At 44.4% G+C, this 22,625-nt stretch overlaps 1 protein-coding gene across 8 annotated transcripts in view; it reads right to left on the bottom strand.

Annotated features, from left to right (window-relative positions):
• Window positions 1-4,326: 4,326 nt before the first annotated feature.
• LOC119436919 (uncharacterized) overlaps window positions 4,327-22,625 on the bottom strand; it is a 21,452-nt gene continuing 3,153 nt past the window's right edge. For 2 of the 8 annotated variants that reach the window (XM_049660106.1, XM_049660104.1), the window contains exons 3-4: window positions 5,456-5,810; window positions 4,327-4,432 (exon numbers count right to left, since the gene is read on the bottom strand). In XM_049660106.1, coding sequence (XP_049516063.1) covers window positions 5,461-5,810 — 350 coding nt within the window. In that variant the 3' untranslated portion in view covers window positions 4,327-4,432; window positions 5,456-5,460. Of the gene's footprint in view, window positions 4,433-5,455; window positions 5,980-6,840; window positions 6,971-22,625 lie in introns of those variants that run through there. The other 6 variants (XM_049660105.1, XM_037703959.2, XM_049660108.1 and 3 more) reach the window with 6 other exon arrangements.

The raw sequence follows: 22,625 nt of genomic DNA, 5'->3' as shown, positions 1-22,625 counted from the left end.
TAGGGCACTTGAGGGTAAGGTGTTTACTCATCACGTCAATACATGGTTCCCGGCGCACAAGGGCGCAGAACTAGGGGGGCTAGCCAACGTTAATGAGTTGGCCCATGCCCGGGCGCGAGGTCTTGCCGGCCGCGCCGGGCACTGGGAGGCCGGTGTGCCGGGTGGGACCGGCGACGGGCTTGGTCCGACCTTTTCGGAGGCAGAACCCCCCCGTTTCAGGGACATTCTCTCCACCTTCAACGAGATCACTAGCCACTATCAGATGAGTCGCAGGGCTTTCCCCCTGCCACATCGAAATCTAACGAGGCCTCAAGCCGTGACCCTCAGGCTAATACAAACGAACTCGTATGCCAAACTCTCCGTCATCAGTAGGTACACGGAGGTCTCCCCTCTGTGTCCCGACTGCGGCTGAGTTAGCGATTTCAAACACATGCTCTGGGAGTGCCCCTCTTTACAGCACCACACGGACCACATATTGATGGCGGACGCATTTTATTCATTGGTCAATAGCCACGAATGGATCAATCAACTCCGGACTGTCCAGAAGGCCCACGATGCGGCGGTGAGGCTTGGCCTTCCCGTCCCAACGTGGGAGCGGCCCGCAGTCTTGCCCCTATAAAAACGGGGTGAAGATTCTTCAGGACCTAAATAAATGTTACCACCACTACCAACACCTTGTCAGAGTGTTGTCACAGTTGAAAGAAACGGGGGATACTTCTTGGATTGAACAAGTTTTCTGTCATCATGAAAGACACGCGCGTTTTCTATTCATGACAAACGTAAGTCCAATATGTTACCATGCTCGTTCGGCACGTGGTTCAACTGTAAAAGTTTTTCAAAGAGATAAAATTATGCAGAACGGATAATTTATGTGTAATATAGTTGTTAAAGTGGCAAATCGACAGGTTATTCCTTTGTATTCTAGGTACGGTACAACCTCCAAGTACTATGAATTTATGCTTAGGGTAGGAAGGGATACTATTCTGAATTTATTGTAGACGCTCATGGAATAAAGACGGATCGTCGAGGGTGATATGTAAACTGCAACGAATAGCATGTGCTGTCCTTCACCACAGTACAGGTTTACCCATGCAGATTTGGGCTCGTATTCTAATTCCGCCCAACGCATACAAGCAAGCGTAGCAAGCGTACTGGTAAAAGCCATCAGGTAAAAGCCTCCGATGCCCTTACCACCATTGCGGTAATGGTCTCTGCGGTGGACGTTATAGTTAGGCGGAATCTAATCTGATGAGAATATATCGAAAGAAAGCCACGCCTTTGTCAAAACTAATATAGAAGCGAATGAAATAAAATTGCAACGAAATTTGTTTGCTTTTGTCCTGAGGCCACGAACATTTTGATAATAAAAAATTAAGATTTCAATTCATGATCATCTTTGATAAGGCTTTTTAACTCACATGCGTGAAGCAGACTGTCGCGGAAAGGCCCTTGAAATGACCTTTAATTAAGCAGTTTCTTGACCGCACGGAGGGGTCTTGCAGATGCAGGTGCATGACGTGGAACGAGGCATACGAATCACGATTCGTCTTGAGGCGTGTATAGGCAATGCGTGTGCTCCTACGCTTGACAGGTGCACAGTCAGTTGAATAATAATAATAATAATAATAATAATAATAATAATAATAATAATAATAATAATAATAATAATAATAATAATAATGTTTATTGCACCAAAAATTACAGAACAACACAAGCAGGCTGGTCTAAGCCTCAGTTAGCTTGTAGGACCGTGCCTATGAGCATGACACATACGGTGAAGGAAAATAAACATCGATGAGACACAAAGACAAAAACAAAAAATGACAAGAAAATAAAAAATAATAAGGTAACATTTGCTTATTCTACTTGACACAAAAAAAGTTGAAGCAGTAAATATTACGATGCCAAAGTGTTCTGGAAGTTAGTTTAGCCATAGCTCGTTCAATAATTCTTTCAGCCTGCTTTTTGAAGTCGTGTTTAAAATTTCATCCGGTAGCTTGTTAAACATGTCTGGCACATATCCATGTTAAACATGTATGGCACAAAGTCTGGCCACACCATACCTTGGAGATGAACGAGGAACCACATAACGGACGTGTTTACGAAGTTCCCTTGTGGCGGTATTATTTTGTTTGAATGCGGAAGTTCATTAATGTTTGACTGCCCCTGTTTCAATGAGCAATGATCGAAAATTCGGTAGACCAAGTTAACGGAAGATATTTGCAGCTGTTACTGTCAGGGAATTTTAGGCAACATTCTTAAGAATAGTTTTTTACAATCCTGTCTACCCTGCATATCCAATTATCCGAACAGAATATGTAAACTGTAATGCCACATCGGAATACACTGTAACCCAGTGCATGTACAATCATTTTTTAGACACGGGCGCCGCACTTATCATATTAAACAACTGCCAACAACCTCAGTTGTTAACAAATGATTGATAAGTGATGTTGCCAAGATAAGTTGCTATCGAAAGATATTCCAAGATATTTAACACAATCTACGTATGGAATAGGAGTGCATTTGCAAGAAACACAGTTCGACTGATGTAAGTAGAGAGGCAAGTTAAGTGCAGTAGTCTTGAGAAGAGAGCGAAAACACACAAGTTGTGTTTTTTGGGCATTGACAACCATTCCAATGTTAGTGTTAGCATTGCATTTTACACGGCTCCATGCATGTAATAATTCCGTGAATGACTTTATACGAAAGTAGGATGTCGGTACGACTATGTCTACAGCAAAGTGACGAAAGCGTGAGATAATTATCCAAACCAGAAAAGTTGTTCGTACGTGAGGTCAGAAAACTATGTTTATTTGTATACTTATGAACGTTTTCTGAACATGTTTGATTAGAATATTATTTGAATTGCTTCTGCCAATTCTACATCACTGAGGCGTATTCAAGTAATGAGATACGTAAAGATGAGAACAATTTGAGAAAGGAAAGTGGGATACAGAATTCTCTTGTGAATCTGCAGACGGAACCGAGCGTGCGCAGGCCTTGCTTTGCTATGAGCTTAGAGTGTGCGGAGAAGCTTAACGTACTATCAAACAGCACACCAAGATCGCTTATTTCAACAACCCCGGCCAACAATGCCCGAGCAACGGAACACGGGAAGACGATAGTATGTGTTTTAAGCAAATATATGGCATAATTCTGATTTTAGACGAATTTATAGTGAGCCCGTTTAAGTGGCACCATTCAGAGAATGAGTACAGGTTGGACTGCAGAGCGTGGCAGTTCTCAATATTGTGTATCTCCTTGAATGATTTGATTTCGTTGTCGTCAACATGGAATGAGGACTTATGGTTTGCTGAGGAAATGCCATTGTTGAAATTTAAGAATAGAAGTGGACCTAACGTGGAACCTCGGGACACACCACTAGATAGCGCATAGTAAAATAAGATCAATCATTGACGCTCCCGAAGCAGGACTTATCGAGGAGATAGCTACAACAGCAGCTTCAACACCGGTGTGCGGAAGCTTCACGAGCAGACAGCGATGATTGACTACATCATGGGCGTTGCTGAGGTCGCAGTACGCAGCATCAACTTGCCCGCTTTGCGTGAGGGGTGTTTTAACATGATTTATAAAACTACCAAGTGGCCGGAATGAAATCAGTGCAGATTGGGAACGAGAACGTTTATTACACTGAACAACAAAACACTGTGAATAGCTAATTCGAAAAGCTTAGAAATGACAAAGGGAAGAGATATCGGCTGATAGTTTGCGACATCAAGTTTGGCGCCAGATTTAAAGACAGCGAATACGTGGGTGGTTTTCCATGGACGCTGGAACGTGGAATTATTTAGACAGCTTAAAAATGAAGTTAGTGATTCCGCGGCGTCAGTTTCACTGCTCGTGTGCTTTTGTGCACTGGTGCACTATGATAGAGGTTGCTTATTTGTTACTTTTGAAATGAAACTATGTGGTATTATGTTCCCTTGCAAAATCGATACTACAGAGTTTAAAATATGAAGACGGTGTGCAAGATACAGCGGCCTTTATAGCCTGTTTTCTGTTTACTTCAACGTTTTCTGGCAGAGTGCTTTTGTTGAAAGAAGGATTATGAGTCACAGAAAATAGCGAGGCCGGATCTAGTTAAATTGCTTAGCTTGCAACCAAGGCACAAATGTTATTTCTTCTTGAACTCATAGCGGTAAGACTAATACTTACAATATCGGACCTTGTGGTAGACACATAGGTCATTGTTGCCTTCGTTACAACAGTATTGTATATATTCTACTGAACATTTGAAAATGTCGTGCAAGGCTTATGTACCTTGTATGTCGCCGCCTAGAGTTCAAACTAGTATGAGAAAGATTTGTAAGCAAAATAAAGATAATTTATTCACAATATTTGTACAATAAATGCTGTTTTCCAGCTTGAACACGGGTTTAGATGTGAGCCACGCGACTACATCTTGAGTCTGCAAAGAAAAAAAAGTACTATTATACACACAATATAATAAATATAAAAATAGCCCAGCGAAAGACTTTGAGTCTCTTAACAAACCAACCACTATAACAACTACAATAATCACTGAAGAAAGTAAGAAAAAAAATAGATGTAGCAGCTTCATTTTGTCAGCCCAATTACGCAGGACGTTTTCATGCCCTCGACAGAAGTTAAGGAAAATATCACTGAGCCCCTGGTTTCGCACACAAATATGCATCAGGCACACCGACTTACTGATATCGTTCCCTCTTTCTTTTGGTATTTCGTCCCACACGTACTATCCGAGCATGAATAAACCATTCTTACGTCAAGCTTTTCCACAAAAATCGCCCATAACTAAGTATACACTGCACTAGTCGCACTGCAAGGATAAAGTAATAAAATATTTGTTCGGTGTACGTGAGGGGTCGAATTAACTACGGATTCAGGCAGCCACTTATCAACTTTCCCAGTGGGCAGAGGACATTGTTGGTCCCCAGCGCACGCACATCTAGGCAATGCTATAGAAGCATTACTACTTACGTGAGCAGTATTTTCAAACTAAGCGGAAGTAGAAAGAACATTTACAACTTCTGAAGAACTGCAACAAGATTGATGAACTAAACGAAAAAGTGCACGCATGGTTTAACGAAAGTAATTGGTTCGAGAGCAACCTATACACTCGCATCAAAAAAAAAAAAAGGGGGGGGGGGGATTGAATCCGCACGCATACCTGCCTCATAGATCGTAGCTGCAGGTCTTAGTTCAGGGACCGAATTCACAAAGCTTTAAGTTCATAAGTGCGCTTTGCCATTGGCTAGCCGCCTTTGCCAATAATGTGCCCATCATCAGTATTGACTGGATTTGTCCCTTACAAACAATTCTTGAGTATAAGAACGTTTTGCGAATATGCGCCCAGATTCCAAAAGCAAACTACCTTCAACTTACTATGCATTTATGCGCTTCAATAAGACATCAAAAATGCACACATTCACAAATTATTCATTTTCCAAACCTGCGCTAATAGTGGCCGATTCCACCGACTTGTCCGAAGCCAGCCTGGCCAAAACCAGCCTGGTGACCAGCGGCTCCACCAGCGAAGCCACCCGACTGCTGGCCGAAACCAGTTCCATAGCGGTTCGAGTCAGTCTTAGAGAAGCCCATCTGGTTGTTGTAGCCCATCTGGTTGTTGTAGCCCTGCACGTTCCTGAATGAGTCGCCACCAGCAAAGCCAGCGGATCCCTGGTTGAAGCCCTGGGCACCACTGGCAAAGCCACCTTGGTGGCCGCCCGCGCTGCTGCCGTAGGCGGCGCCGCCAAGTCCTCCGTAGCCACCTCCGTAGCCACCACCGTAGCCACCTCCGTAGCCACCTCCATAGCCACCTCCGTAGCCACCTCCAACAGGGCCACCGATCAAACCACCTCGTCCTTCAATCTTCTCCTCCTTGCCTGCGGCTGCGGCGGCTGGGGCGTCCTTCTTCGCCGCAGGCCCAGCGACAGCCAGGCAGACCACGGCTGACACAACGGCGATGCTCAGAAACTAGTGGACAACGAATGAGAAGCAGTGTGACTTGAAGAGCTTACAACAAACTACAATTGACAAAACAGCGCACGCCAGTAAGATAGCGAGAAAGAAGAAAAAAGGCAGGGACTATAACCAGGTTGCACCTGGTTTGCTACCCTACACTGGAGAAAGGAAAAGCGGGAAGAAATGAATAAAGGAAAGGGTAGACGAAAGTAATAGCAAGTGATACGCACACACAACAACCTTCACCCCGCAATCAAAGGCGGTCGCAGGGCTTAGACGTCTTCAAAATGTACAGCAGAGCTTCCAATTATGGCCCTCTGCGCGGATGACAGCCGAATCCATGGTCTCAGTATTTTTTTGTGTGTGTGAATTCTCTGTCATCCAGTCAGCTTAAAGTGACACACAGCATTTTTTTGTCATTTTTCAAGATAACTGCACTATAGACCAGCATATGTTTCATGGTTGTAGCATGAATGAGGTGCTGGTAGGCTAATGACGTCGAACTGGCGTGGAAAGTGAGGCTGTGACACATGGTCAGGGTTTGTCACTGAAGAACGCTAGACACGTCGCTGAATACGCAGAAAGATCCATGCCAACTTTGGATGTGACTACTTTGTTCGGACATGCTAGTTTTCCAGCTGAACTTGTTCATCGAGACAGGCTCGTTTCCTTGTGTAAGAAGTGGTTAATTTACGTAAAAAATCTCTCAGCATAAAGAAACGGTAAAGCAAAAGCTGTGACACCCTTTACAACAAGAACACCCTGAATGTAGAGCACGTATTTCGTCCAATGAAGGCACTGCAGCTTCTACTTCGCCAGTCTGCGATGCCTTCGTTGAGAAATAGCTTCTCTACAGCAAAGTCCGCCTCTTACCTTCATCTTTGAACGTGGGATCCTTTCTCCGCCAAGGGGCTCGTATGACTTATCGATAAGAAAGCTGTCCGTTTTATATACGGGGCAAAAAAAAGCAGGTTCCACAAAATCAAGGTAAGAGGACGCTTGAAGATGGTTTAAGTGTTACATCACTGTGCTGCAAGAAAAGAAAATTAAAGAACAAGAAAAATACGAACGATAAGCCCAGGTGTCCCCATCAAGCAGCGCACGCTCTCGATGACGCCGCTTCGTCTCGGTCATACAAAGAAGGCTTCGGGCGGCCTTGCATTAGAAATGCTGGGGACAATACGTACGGTGGTTGACGCGCTGTTTCCAGTGGCCAGTGAAGCGTGTACGGAACGGCCGGTGGTTTTCTCCCCGTTCCGTTCGAGGAAGTGGAGATCGCGTAGTGCGCCCTTGGTGCGCGAAGCACAGATGAGGAGCAAAAAGAAAAGGGTATCACGCATGTGATGTCATTGCTCTTAGCTGGAAATTACAGGCCGCTGGGTGCGTGCTGGTGGTCCACAGGCACACGTATTGCTAGCGGAAACGTGACACAATGTTTTGATGAGAAAGAGAACCGGATTTAACCGTTTGGAGCCAGTAACGGCTCGCATGCGCTAGGAGCTCGAGTTATTGGGCCTCCTTCGTAACGGTATTGAAGCAGTCGCTTTGAAAAATGCAGCCTTTGCGTCTTAGTTTCGAGGGTGCTGAAGTCTAATAAATGTTTTTTTTTTCTCAGAGAATATTTCAGTATTTGCTCATTTTCAGCATTTTTCAATGAACTTCAATGTCTGAGCTCATCACAGATCCGCCCGTGAACCTCAGTCTAAAAAAAAGAAAAATAATAAATAATCAGTTTGAGGCTCATTCGTAAGCCTTTAATCAGAGCGATACAGTTACTTATTTGTGAGGTTTTACGCGCCAAAACCAGTTCTGATTGTGAGGCACGCCGTAGTGGAGGGCTCCGGAATAATTTTGACCATGTGGCGTTCTTTAACGTGCACTACAACGCAAGCACACAGGCGTTTTTGCATTTCGCTCCCATCGAAATGCAGCCACCGTGGCCGGAATTCGATCCCGTGACTTCGTGCTCAGCCGCGCAACGCCTTAGCTAACTGAGCCACCACGGCGGTTAGCGATATTGTTAGACGGCATTAAATCTGTGAGACCGTCCACTCATGGTTGATATTTTCGTCAAATTATTTGGTTTGGTTTTCTTTTCTTTAGCCACTTATAGTTATGTAACATCTCAAGTGCTAAGTCGCGTTTTTGTGTTATTTGTGCTTTATTACTATAGCTGTGTTGCCTCATCAAGTACGAAAGAAGTTTACTCGTCCAGGACTCCTGCTGCCTGAGCAGTCTCCCCGGCCGGCCACACCAGTTTTGGCTGGGCAGCACGGTATCCCACTGTAGGGTTGGAGGTGTGTAAAATCGGCAAATACCCAGTGGCACAAAATTGGGGTATGGCAGATGTAGGGGGAAAAAAGCAAATTCAACGTAACATTTGGGCCGGTATCTTGTAGCGGTGATTTTCCGGTGCTAATGCCTTTTCGCGCTTATCGCGCTTTGTCAGTGGTCAGGGTGACGGTCCGCTCGCGTTATCAACGGGATCAGCCGGCCGTGAGCGGTGGATAATAAGACTAGGGCCGGTATTTTGTAGCGATGCCTTATGACTTACTCTATTCTAGTCTTATCATCCACCGCTTACAGCCGGCTGATCCCGTTGATAACGAGAGCGGACCGTCGCTCTGACCACTGACAAAGCGCGATAAGCGAGAAAAAGAATTAGCACCGGAAAGGCATTGCTACAAAATACCGGCCCAGTATAGAATAAGTCATAAAACATCGCTACAAAATACCGGCCTTGAATAGCATGCGCTATTCCCTTGAAGGGTCTGTGTGATGTAGCGATACCTATGAACCGACACTCGTATACCTACAGGTTTTATGTTGTGATCTATTGTTTCATAACGCCGAAGAGAGTTGCGCTCATGGGCACCTCTTTTTCGGTAGAAATTCCGTGCTGTGTGAGCCGGTTGTCTGCGCTCTATCATGTGATATACTGACCAACCAGCCGACTAACGCACGCAAAAAAGGTGGTGAGCTAGGCAAAGAAAGCTTCGTTTTAAAATTAAAGCCGAAAGGAACAAAACAAATGAAATGGCTCGACACAGTCGACGCACCATCACGTGCCTACAAGGGCTTGCGAGCAGTTACGTCAGCTGTTCTTCGTGTCGTTTGTGACACACTCGAACGGCAGCACCAAGACCCCGAAAAAAAGTAGTACGAACAACCTTCGAACAAAGTATACGCATGGGTTTTCGCCTCCATGAGAAAGAAGGCATACCAGCTACACAGTCATGCCATTGTCGGTCGACAGTGAGACAGAGCCTCGCTTGGTTTTGCAAGAGAGCAATTTGGCACGTTCGCCGAACAGGTCTTGTTAAGGCACAATAAACCGCAGACGACGACGTTGCTAAACAACGTATGCGGTTATGAAATTTCACACGCCGCAGTTTCTTGGGAAGCGCCAAACCCTGAACAGCTTTCAATGAAAATGTCAATGACGAAGTGAGTATAACTCATGAAAGCATTACATTGGTCTGTCTAGGGGTAAGAAGTCTTTCCCACCTCCAGTCCAAAGTGCCCTGAGAAGCGGTTGCTTTCTTGGAAGCCGTTCGCAATTGCAAGGAGGAGAGATTTTGAATTTTACATTTATAATATTGCGAGAGGTAATATTTAATGTGCGTAATAGAAGGTTGTATGTAAAGAACATTTACACTTCGGCATACTCCAGTATCAAGTAAATCTCGTAAAAAGCTATTTTGTTGACTCCAAAGCTATTTTTGTCGTACAGCCATAAAGAAATTATTCACCATTACATTACCAAAAAAAAAAGCACGACTCAAAAAAAAAAAGCAGCTTCAGCAGGACGCACGACATCTCATACCACCTCAGAGCTTTTGACAACTATACCAGGTGATCATTTTCAAGTTTACAGAATTTTAATAATCGTCTGTGGCAGATGACACAATTCTTGTCTTATTCTTCATTCTGGGGTTTTACGTGCCAAAACCAGTTCTGATTATGAGGCACGCCGTAGAGGAGGGCTCCAGGTTAATTTTGACCAGCTGGGGTTCTTTAACGTGCACTACAACGCAAGCACACGGGCGTTTTTGCATTTAGCCTCCATCGAAATGCGGCCGCCGCGGCCGGGATATGATCTCGCGATCTCGAACTCAGCACCGCAACGCCTTAGCTCACTGAGCCACCGCCGCGGGTAACACAATTCTTGTCATTGAGCTGGATTATTCAAAGGCGGGCATTACTTGCACGAGAAATCGAAACAAATATTCGTCTACTTTTAAAAATCACTAATTAACATTTTAATAATCAATTTATGCACACAATGCAATTTACTAATTCTAGCCGGTGAGATTGCGAGGCGTATCCACTTACAATGAATTAACAGGAAGGCACCAGGTTCGTGATATTCATTGTCAAAGCGTGCGATGAAATACATGGACGTTCCAGTTACTTTTGTGCTTCAATGCATAAAATAGCGTTTTGTTGAAAAAGTAAGTGCAACAGCGGCGCATTTTTACCGCTAGTTTGATGGCGCATATCTCGGAATCCGTGCATTACTCCAAATTCTTTCCAAGTGAATATGCCTCGCAAGCTCACCAGTTACAATTTGTAAATGGCAAATCTGTCATAAAATATATATTGAAAGTTTTAATTAGTAAATTTTGTCAATTATTTCATTGTGTGTATTGATTCCTTGTTGCAGGTGTTAAAAGGCAAGATACGGAATGCGAAACACCACTTTTTCGGACACACCTTACACAGTTTTATTCAAAACTCGCCTGATAAATTTTGGCGCTACATGCGGACTAAACGCGCAACCCAAACTACTTTACCGGCGGCGGAAGGAAAGAGAAAGGCAAATCGTTTCAATTCTAACTTCCACACAGATTTTAGCGCTGACAATAGCGTGATGATGCAGGCGCATCCTGATTACAGGGACCAAGCTAAAACACTACCGTCATTAGCAATAACAGCATCTGGCATTCTTTAACGGCTCTTAAATATTGATGAAAAGAAAAGTAGTGGCCCGGACGAAATACCGGCAGCTTCTTAAAACGCTATTATGAACCGGTTAGCAGATACCTCCATCTCATATTCACGAAATCAATTCGCGATTGCCGTTTTCCTGTGGACTGGAAAATCGCCAAGGTAATACCGGTGCACAAGTCCGGCAACATATCAGCCCCGTCACACTACAAACCAATTTCTCTCACTTCTACTAGTTGTAAAATTTTTGAGCACGTTATCTTAAAATTATTAACAAAATATGTCGAATAAAGTAACCTGATCTCCCTTTCTCAGCATGGTTTTAGAAGCGGATTATCTACAGTGACCCAACTTGCCGAGGTAACGCATGACTTTGCGCTGGCCATGAATAACCACTCACAAATTGATATAATTTTTTTAGACTTCTCAAAGGCCTTTGACCATGTGTCACATACTAAACTCATCTCTTAACTTATAGTTAAACTTGGACATGACCTGATTGTGGAGTGGCCTCGGAATTGCCTTTCAGATCGCTACCAGTTCGTGCAATACAATGGGCGTTGCTCTGACACTGTCAGGGTCTTTATGGGTGTCCCTCAGGGATCTGTTCTGGCTCCACTCTTGTTTCGGTTATTCATAGACGATATTGTAGAAACAGTTGATGTTAAAATTAGGTTATTCGCGGATAATTGCGTGCTCTACAGTGAAATTAAGGGCCATAACGATCAAGGGGCCCTCAATAATTCTCTGAACAGAGCAGTGGTGTAGAAGCTGGCAGATGGTAGCTAATACTGAAAAATGAGCCACAATGACTACAACAAAGAAACGTAAACATTTATTCCCGTACTCATTTAACGACGTACCCCCTTCAAGCGGTAACTCAGTACAAATACTTAGGGGTTTCAATAACATATGACCTTAGCTGGACAGCGCAAGTGCAACACGAGTCAAAAAAAGGAATGAATAAGTTATTTTCCTTAAATGAACCCTCCGCAATGCAACCCGAGAAACCAAGCATTTGTCATACGTCACGTTTATCAGACCAATCCTGCAATATGCGAACATAGTGTGGTTTCCATCCGCAAATACAAGCATTTCTGCTCTTGAGAGTGTTTAGTGCAAGGCGGTAAGATTCATCTTTAACTGCTACAGGCGAACCGATTCCCCTACTGAGCTTCTGCATCGCGCGGGGTTAGCTACACTGCGCGACAGAGCACATAGACATCGCCTGAAGTATTTTTTTGTCAAAAAATGAATATATTCATGACTATTCATATTCATGACTATAATCATTTCAAAACTCACGCCGTAGCCTTCGTTAACATAAAGGAAAAAGGGAAAGTGCACCAATAGCACGACTCAATGTTCAAATAATATTTTTGTAATAGCAATACGTTTCGTTTTTTTTTTCCTCAAGTAATCAGGGAATGGAACGCTCTTGACCAATTTCATGTAGAGGAGCCAACACTAGAAAGGTTTGTAGAGAAAATTCAGAAACGTATACTGCCTGTGCTCCCGCCAAAGTGACAAACGTTCTGTGTGCCGTTAACTTTATAGTATTTTTTTCTTTATATATCGAGTACAATGCTTATACCTCTATATTATCTGTATTGTACACCCACACCTGTAATAATACCATCCATGGGATTGATAGTATGCCCGAATAAATAAATAAATAAATAAATAAATAAATAAATAAATAAATAAATAAATAAATAAATAAATAAATAATAAATAAATAAATAAATAAATAAATAAATAATAAATAAAGTAATGTCCACCTCTTGGAACAATCCAGCTGAACGACTAGAATTATGCTATGTGATCACTGCGTATATTAGCTTTCATCCTCGTTTATGAGCAGTTCCGAACCTCATCGGCTCTTTTCCAATGAAAAGCTACTGCCTTGAATATTACGCGCTGGCACTTTTCTCACTAGATAAAAGAAAAATACGACTACAAGTTATTGCCGATGTGCAACCTGCATATATTATGTGACAATATTGCGAAATCGAAACACGTCTGCTTGACCTCTTCTGATTACTACCCCCTTGCTTCTAACCATCACAAAGTAAAAGCAAGTAGTTTGCCCGACCATAACCACTAAGTTACACGTTGAGCGTGCTGCCTCTGAAATAACGATGTCAATGCTCAGACTACCAAAAATTTCCTCCTTAGCTCTTGGTCAGTATGTCGGTCGGTCGGTCAGTGAAAGTAGCATTTTTATTGCACACGCAATTTCTTGTTTGATATAGTGTCGAAGTACTTCTATTGCCCTTGTGCTTTTTTTGAGGAGCAAATGTATGCATAGCTGCTGTATTCGATACACATGAAGGAATCCGCTTATCCTTGTTAAGACGCTCCAGGAAAAAAAAAATATTGCGCCACAAGGCAGTGGCGACTCATTAAAGCAAGGCTGAGGCAAGTAAATAAAGGGAAAAAAATAAAGCCAAGGCCGATTCCGATGGCGAGCTTTCTGCGTCTTTGTGCGCAGCAATGGCAATAACAACCCATATAAGGAAGGTGACGTAAGCTAACGTCTCCTGCGTGCGGTCGCATTGCAACAACTATCTATAACCAGTTGTGTAACGCACCTTGCCAGACACTAAGAAAGACTTTAAGACAGACCAAGCCTTGTGGCTTCAGCATACCAACTACTCGCCCCTTTCCTTTTAGTTTCTATTTTTTTCATTCTATTTTTTTAGAAAAAAGGTTAGTTGTGGCAGATGACAGCTCAATTCCCTTCTTTAGGTCGATTATCTATAGTTTGTGGGTGACGAGTGTGACACCCCTATTAACATTCTGACTGCTTAATGATAACAATTCTGGCCCATTTTCACAAAAAAGTCTCAAGATTGAATTGTTGGGGACAGAAAATTTCAGCTAATCATGATGCTGAACATGTTATTATCGAAGGGGACAGGCTACTTGCAAAGAACGAGAAGCTTTGGTAATTCAGCCCCTTTATTTTCATTTATTTTCTATTTGTTACCTCTGTACTTAGCTCACTCTTTGGACGTAGAAACTAAGCTCAAAAGAAGAGTCTTTTGCACTGAAATATCAACATGAATCCTGGAGGTAGCTCGCACTGCTACTCGCTCGTTGTTGCCTGCGCAAATCCCCTACAATGCGGTGTTTATTTTGAAGGTGTGTTCGTTCTGGACATCATTTGTGCAAAACAAGTTTGACGACGCTCGCCGCGCGGAAGTGCCTATTCATGTGGTACTCTTTGCAGATATCGCGCGCTTTCTTTCGAGCCCGGAAAAATATAAACACAGCAGTTATTTTCACGTAACGAAATTATTCGGTTAGTTCTCAATACGAGGGTTTCTATAATAGCTACTCCATTAAAGGTATTGCGTGTAAACCAAAAGTTTAAAAGTGGGTAAACAATTTTTCTGATAAATGACTTAAGCTCTTAGTAATAAATTCTCGTAGCGCACACCTGAACCATTAAAGGCTTGGTAGAAAGAGGCACAGTGCCACAAATAAGTAGAAGTACTTGAAGTTGTCCGTGAAAACACGCAGTTAAATGTTTAGAGACGCGCAGGTAATAAATACACAGCATGCCATAACTTCTAATGTCATATAACTAAGTTAAAATTTCATGAGGCATGGCACGAAGATTTAACCTAAGCCTAAGGTGTCTGTATTTTCTAGGAGAATTTGTAAAGTGGCAAGCACTTCTCAACAACCCAGTCATATGGGCAAAGTACTTTTTTTTTAGGGTGAATGGTAAATCATCTAATGACATCAAATCTGTGCTCTGTGTTTCTCTTGCAGTGTCGTATCTTGAGCACTCGATAAGGCGGTAGTGTAAATCTTGGTCTACGTGGCCACAAAGGCACTGGGCGCTGGAAACGTGGTTTATCCGGCACAGAAGGTGCCCCGTATGTATGCTGTAACTTACTGCAGATTCCTGTGCGAAACTTCGTTATGTTTCTATGCTTTTGACTGTATTCAGTGTTTGTGTATGTCCTTTCGTGATTTCATTTTGTTAGCCTTCCGATGCGCAGTAGAGGCACCAACCTTTTCTGTACTATGACGTTATTAAAAAAAATAAAAGGCTTGGCCCAAGTTAGCTGGAGGGCCCTGCATGTGCGAACATAACAAAAAAAAAGATGAGAAAAATAGCAAGATGTGTTGTTTTGGCGTAAAAGGTTCCATCTGTCCTTGAATAATTACAACCATATAGGGAAAAATGGATGACCGACCACAACCATAATTGATGCCAAATATTACGTTGTCGTGGCTGTTTTTTTTTTCTGAGAGCTCCTGTATGGCCTTGTATTCTTAATATATTTTTTGTTGGTTGTAAATGGTCGGTGTCCATTTTTTTTCTTTGACTAAGATGATGCAAGGTCGATCCAAATAGGTCACGAAGCTTCGGGCGAAAAGCATGTTGAGAACCAATTGTCACTGACATCAGTACGGGAGGTTATGGGAGCAGCGAATGCAGCGTGACTATGTGAGGAGGGAACAAGAATGTTTTAATGTTTATTCATATATTTCCCAGCTTAGCCCGGATGCGTTACAGCATGGGGGTCACCAAGCTTACAAAAATACATCTTCATTCTCACTGCACACTTGCTCGGACGTCAGTCGATTCGACTGAGCGATAGTTATTTTTAAAAATAAATTTGCTTGCAGGTTCGTCCTGGCCTGGTATTCCTTACTTTCGTACTTGTGGTCAGTCCGTTCAGATATATAATTTCCCTGTCTTAAGTAACTTTCGCTCTCAATTCCAGTTTGATTATTAAATATCTGGTACAAGAGTTTTAACCACATTTTTTTTTTCGGCGAGGCAAAAGAGGTTTCCACTTCAACTCTTTTTTTTTTATCATTGCAGCGCAACTATAGTTCCTACCGTACCTACCCAAGAAGAAAAAGCGTATTTTAAGTTATATGAGACACGGTTTACGAGAAATAGTTTGACCCATTCAACGAAAAGAAAATTCCTAAGCAATTTTATATACTAGTGGCAAAGAAGGAAAGGACCACTCTATTTTACTTTATCATTATCAACAAATACCTCATTTTTTAGCGTCCACTATAAAAGGGAGCACTGACGCCGCTACAGTTGCCATGCAATGCAGCTGATGAAGTGTGCAGAAAGGCGTGCTCGTTGTGTTCACCTGTTACAATACGCCCCCAACTACGCGTTGCGTTGTTTTGCTTGTCGACGTTTATGGGAATCTGGTAGCATGAGTAGTTTCAACCTTTCTTAACCTGTTCAGTCAAAAGAAGTGAGTTACGACCCCCATATAATTGTTTACCTTAGCTTCGCCCAGCATAAGCTCAACCAATAACAATCTAGCACGCTCCGCATGCTCCGGACGGGTTCCTACCAGTCCTACCCCTCTACATATATAAATGGTAGGCCCCTATAGGGGCTATCGGCACATGCTCCACCCCGACATTGATCCATTCTGCCCAGATTGTGGCACTGAATTTTGCTCATTAAATCACATGCTCTGGCAGTGCCTTGTGTTACAGGATTTTAACCACGAAGAAGACTGGACGAAGGCGATCACATACCCCTGACAAGACGTCCAGCTCCTGGCTGTCCAGAGGGCCTATGAACGAGCGGAGAGGCGCGGCCTCTCTGTTCCGGCATGAGATTAGCCAACGGCTAGCAGCCCCCCCCCCCCGCCCCCCCGTCTCTGCCTAGCTTCGTAGGACCTCAATAAAGTTGTGTACTACTAATACTACCTTAACTGTTTTAATGTGGCTACGCTAGCCGACGGGCTTGGCATTCGATGATGCGACCAGCACTCTAAATCCAATGCGTTCATCGGCCTCCAAAGGAAGTAAGTTTCGTGCAGGGGGCAATTTCGACAATAGTACGGCTGACCTTTTGCTGCATGGCTTTCCACGCTGAAAGCTCAAAGCGCCCATGGTTGCGAGCTGCGAGGCATCTGTAAATAAAGCTGCAATTGCAGGCCACCAAAACAAATGTTGCACCTTTGAGAACAAAATGACCTCACTTGTGTTTTTAACGGATGGGGCGTCAAATTATTTTTTCTTCCGCCTCAAGTGTTCCCGCGTCACACAGATGGCGCGAAGCCCCATGAACCATCGCGGAACCGCCATGTTCAGTACGTATGGGCTTCTAGGAAAGCTTCGCTACAAGGTATATTTACCTTGTGATTTGCTTGAAAAATAAAGCCGTGCAAAAGAAAGTGGAATGTGATAGCATCAATGAATGCCAGATGTGCCTATCAAAGTACAACTCAATGTGAACATGCGTCGCGGTATTTTTTATTGCGATAGCAATTAAATGGACACCCCCAGCGGATTTCTGCCATCGCCGTCGTCGTCACCGTCGCCCTGAGCTTCCCTATGAAGTCCAACGGCGATGAAATCGTCACCGCGCGCCGTATGCTGTATGAGCGAGTGAAAACGCGCGAGCGACGCGTGTTTTCACGGGGAGCGAACACATGGCGGAGAGCAAACGCTACTTCTTCCGTCACGCGAAAGGCCGTGGGGGGACGGGATGGAGGCAGGAGAGGCGACGTTTAGCCGTGGCACCAAATGCGTATGTATATGAAAACGTTGCGTGGCGCGAAGGTGGCAAAGACTTCCGACGCTGCTCGACGAGTGTCCCGTTCTGATCTCGTCGAAAACCTCCGAGCCGCCGCCAGAGGCACCGGCAACAGTCACCAACGCCGCGCGCGTTCGATGCGAACGCGGGCAAAACACCGACGGCATCGCCAACAGTTCTGCGCGTTGCTCGTGCTGCTACATCTCCAAGTTTATACAGCTGATAAAACTAGTATCCTTACTCCGTATAGCTCTCTACTAATTTGCTATCGCAATTGATGCTTCGCCTTTCGGGTGAAACTGCGACATTTTTTTAAATGTCTAAATTGAAGACGCCGTTAGTCCAAAATTTTCAATTAGGAATGAATATCAAGTATTATGACGTCGGTGTTATGACACAATATATGTAGTAATATTAATAATTATAATAATAATAGTAATAATAATAATAAATTTGGGGGATTTAGGTGCCAGAAATACGATATGATTATGAGCCACACCGTAGAGGGGGGGGGGGGGCTCCGGTTTAATTTGGCCACCTGAAGTTCTGTAACATGTACCCAATGCACGGTACACGGGCCTTTTTGCATTTCGCCCCTATCTAAGTGCGACCGCCGTGGTCGGGATTTGAACCCACGACCTCGTGCTTAGCAGTGCAGCACCTCGGCCACTAAGCAACCACGGGGGGTGGTAGTATTACAGAAGGTTATGCTCAGATTCCGCCACCAGCACATTGTAAAGCAGTTGCAGTGTTACATGATTAGATTCATTTAAACTCGAACCACTCATACTCTATCAACATGCTTCTTTATGTATTCCCTGTATTCTATATTTTTCTTATGCGTCCTATATAATTCACGTACAATTAGTATTTCTTGGTATTTGGTTCGCACTCATAAAAACAATCACAGTGAAAAGCACTGTGAAATGAAGAGATGGCAACTGCCACCAGGAGGGCCAGAATGCTTGCCGGCTCTAGAAAAAAAAGGTACACCCGTGAGCAAAAGTATACGAACCAGGGGTTGCGTGATAAAGCCGATTATTTCCTTTGTCTGTGAGTCGCAACTTGAAATTGAAGACTGCAGTCCAACCTTGGCATTCCGAACTTTTCAGTGTACATATTAATTCCAGTTTATGCTTGTTAATTACTAAGAACTTCAGTTTTTTCGGCGACCCTGTGGTCGGTATACTTTTGCTCACGGGTGTACATAGAAAAACTATAGTGAATGGAGAACAGGAGAGAAAAATAAACAAACAAACGCCGTTCTATTCCCATTCGTCGTGCGTCCAAACGTGGTCAAGCACACAGAGCCCTTCTAACATTTTTTGAATGCGACAAATCTAGGCACCCGATTATAGGTTACCATTTGTGGATCATTTGCCGCACCTTAAGTGCCAACCAGTGCCACCTTAAGTGCCAAAGTCAAGTTAAGGACGGCACAAAGAGCAATCGAACGAAAAATCTTAGGACTAACGTTAAGAGACAGGAAGAGAGCGGTGTGGGTCAGAGAACAAACGGGGAAAACCGATATTCTAGTTGACATTAAGCGGAAGAAATGGAGCTGGGCAGGCCATGCAATGCGTAGGATGGATAACCGGTGGACCATTAGGGTTACAGAATGGATACCAAGAGAAGCGAAGCGCGGTCGAGGTCGGCAGAAAACCAGATGGGGTGATGAAGTTAGGAAATTTGCAGGCGCAAGTTGGAATACTCTACCGCAAGACAGGGGTAATTGGAGATCGCAGGGAGAGGCCTTCGTCCTGCAGTGGACATAAAATATAGGCTGATGATGATGAAGTGCCAACCGATGAGCGCGTGTCGCGCATGCATGTTTTATTCTTGTATTGTTCTTCACTCCCCTCCTCCCCTATAGGAAATCTCACACATATTACGCATTACTGCACCTTGCGAATTGTACGAAAAAGTCCAGGAAATGTAGGAATGAAAGCGGATACACTTCGATGAGGGGACGAGCATTTTTGCATTCTACCGTCATCAGAATGCAGTCGCCACGGCTGGGAATCCAAGGGGCGTCTTCATTCCCATCAGCGCAACGCCATTAGTCACTGAGCCACCACTGCAGGTTTCATTCTCTAGAATCTTCTCTGTAGATTTAAGGCGGTGGTTCGATTGTTCTAATGCACAGATGAGAAGTTGTCTGTGTGCGTCAAACTGACCACAGACACGCAGCAGGTAGTCGGCATAGTCTCGGCGCATGCATCACAGCTTGCATCACAGAAAGCCATTATTATGAGGCCGAAGTAGGCTTTCCTAAACGCAACTCCGAGGCACAGCTTACGCAGCAAAGTTGCCGCGTGGCGAGGGGATCGACTGGAGGTCAGGGCTGTAGGAATGAGCAAAGATTGCAACTTGCTGTGTGTGTGTAACTTGGGCGGTTCCACTTCTCTTATGGTAATGAATAAACGAGTCGACGAAGTTGTTCAGCGTGCAGTGTCAATCCTTGAAAGAGGGTTTGGAATACACTGACTCTGCTTGTGTGATCCTTTTCGGGATTCATCAACGAACAGAAAGTTATACAGGTGGGTCAAATACAGTTTTAAAACACACACACACACACACACGAACGTTCGCGTTTCCTACCTTACACGGGGAGCAAGGGGGCAGGATACTGAAGAGAAAAAAGAGAAGAAAGCGAACATCGAGACTACGCAAGAAAGGATGCACAGTGTTGTATCCTTCTTTATTGTTTCAGTTTCGTTTGTTTCAGTGTACGTATCGTCATCGTCATTCAATATGTTTGGTATATAAGTGGCTTGCCTGTGACCAATAAAGGGTTGATGTATGTACATAGTGCGCTTGCGTGGTCCAGTGTCAAGCGTCCGGCCTGAGTCGGACAGCACATATTGGCGACGAGGGTCAGTATCGGGGCCATGTCGCTCGGGTGTTTTCCAGCACCGCCCCCTTTCTTGCCTGCACCAGGCGACCCGGCTGTGCCTTGACAGCAATAGAAACGCGTGTTCCTGAATTTCCTGAAGGCCATTGGTGGCGATTAACTACAGCCCAAGCGTTGCACGGCAATTCTGCTAAACTCGCTCGGTGTTGAAGGCCAGCCAATATTCTACAGCATCCTTGCACAAGGAGCAGACGTGACCGCGGACGCCAAGACCCAGGATACGGTCGACCGGTTCAAAGACGCGCTTGCTGGACTGGACACGCATTTCGCGAGCCCTACGAATGATTTGGTGGAGCGGCGCCGGTTTCGCCAAAGGCAACTGCCTGGTTAGACCTTTCAAGCATTTACAAACAGTCTTCGGGACCTTGCGTCTACTTGCAATTTTGGCAGTGCTACCGATAGCATGATTCGAGATCAATTACTGGAAGGCACTTCTTCATGAACAACGCGTGAATGCATGCTTTATGAAGGGTCTTCGCTTACGCTGCAGCGTGCTGTTGACATCGGGAAGCAAATTGAGCAAGCGCAACAAGAGCTCGGGGAATTCGCGCATAGCTCTGTGAACAACATTCAAGATGTGCAAAAAAGGTCAGACTCGCTGGTTCCACAATAAAAGTTTCTTCCTCCTCCTCGGCAAGGAAGCTGCTACAGGTGTGGCTCGTCATCGCATATGGCTAACTCGACTGGATGTCCGGCTAGGAACAAGCGTTGCCACTCTTGTGGAAAAACTGGTCACTTTTCAAGCATGTGCAAATGGAAGAAAAATAAATATGCCATTCCAAATCCTGAGAAGGCCAACGCCGTCATGGTCCTTCAAATCGATTACCGTAATGCCTTGGCGAAAGATATTCGAGCCAATATTTCTACCGCGAAGATAAGACTGTCGTTCATCGGCAACACGGGCGCTATGTTTTCTTTGCTCAGTGAAGAGCACTACCACAAATATGTAGCCAACAACTACTCGTTGAGACCGCTGACCGCCAACTTATGCAACTATTCCGGAGAACAAATCAAGTTAAGCGGTTGCTTTCTTGCTGATGTATCTTACAAGGAAAACAGAGCCAGTGTGTTATTTCATGTCACAGCCAAGGGCACATCACTGCTAGGGCTTGACGCCGTTCGCAGTCTGGGAATCACTATCAACGGCTCCACCTTGAATTTCTGACAGGTGACATGCCCTTAGTCACTGCCTTCAGAATTCACGCACCAGTTTGCGCACTTGTTCACGGAACAGTTAAGGCATATGAAAGGCTTTGTCCACCATGTTAAATGTCGTTTATCTGTGAAACCAGTCGTCGCGAAGTTCCGGCGCCTGCCACTCACGCTACGGCAACAGGTATCGGTGGAGATACAACGTCTGCTGGCTGAGGATATCATTGAACCCGTCAACGCATCGGAGTGGATTTCACCGATCGTCGTCATGAGGAAAAAGGACGGTTCAATTAGGTTGTGTGTGGACCTACGTGAAGTGAACAAGGCAGTAATTGCGGATGCTTTTCCTCTCCTGCATACAGAGGAACTACTTCATGAATAGCCGGAGGAACGTGCTTCTCTAAGGTCGACGTAGCGTCGGCATACCATCAGCTAAAACTGACTTCGGAAAGTCGGGAACTAACCGCCTTTAACACACACGAAGGGTTGTTTCGTTTCAAGAGTGTGTTTTGGCCTTGCATCTGCCCCTTCAGCCTTTCAGAGAATGATGCAGCATATTTTGAAGGATTGTAAATGTGTAATTTGTTACATTGATGATGTGATTGTGTGGGGCAAGATACGTGAAGAGCACAAAAAGAATCTACACCAGGTGCTAAAACTCATCAGTGATTCAGGTCTGAAGCTCAACCATAAATGCACATTTGCTGTTTCAGAACTACCTTTTTAGGGCATACCGTGAGCTCAACATGGCTGACCCCATTGCAGTCTAAGGTTGACGCTATTGTCAAAGTGCCTGCTCCTCACGATGTTGCCACTATGCGGTCATTTTTGGGTCTCGCTGGTTACTATGCTCGGTTTGTGCCCCAATTTTCTGATCTTGTCGAGCCGCTTAGAAGGCTCCTGCGGTTCGGTAAACAGTTCACGTGGGATGATGAGGCTGAGCGTAGCTTCCAGCTTGTTAAGACAGCTTTGTCTTCAAGCCCGGTCATACAAATGTTCAACCCAGACCTTGATGTAATTGTTACGACAGATGCTTCTGATAAGGGACTGGCAGCCGTTCTTCAGCAACGCGATGGTGACAGCGTACGCACGGTGGCC

Source organism: Dermacentor silvarum, chromosome 1 (assembly GCF_013339745.2).
Source record: "Dermacentor silvarum isolate Dsil-2018 chromosome 1, BIME_Dsil_1.4, whole genome shotgun sequence".
Lineage (NCBI taxonomy): Eukaryota > Metazoa > Arthropoda > Arachnida > Ixodida > Ixodidae > Dermacentor > Dermacentor silvarum.
Note: the sequence above shows the minus strand (reverse complement) of the source record. Positions and strands in the feature narration are given on the sequence as shown.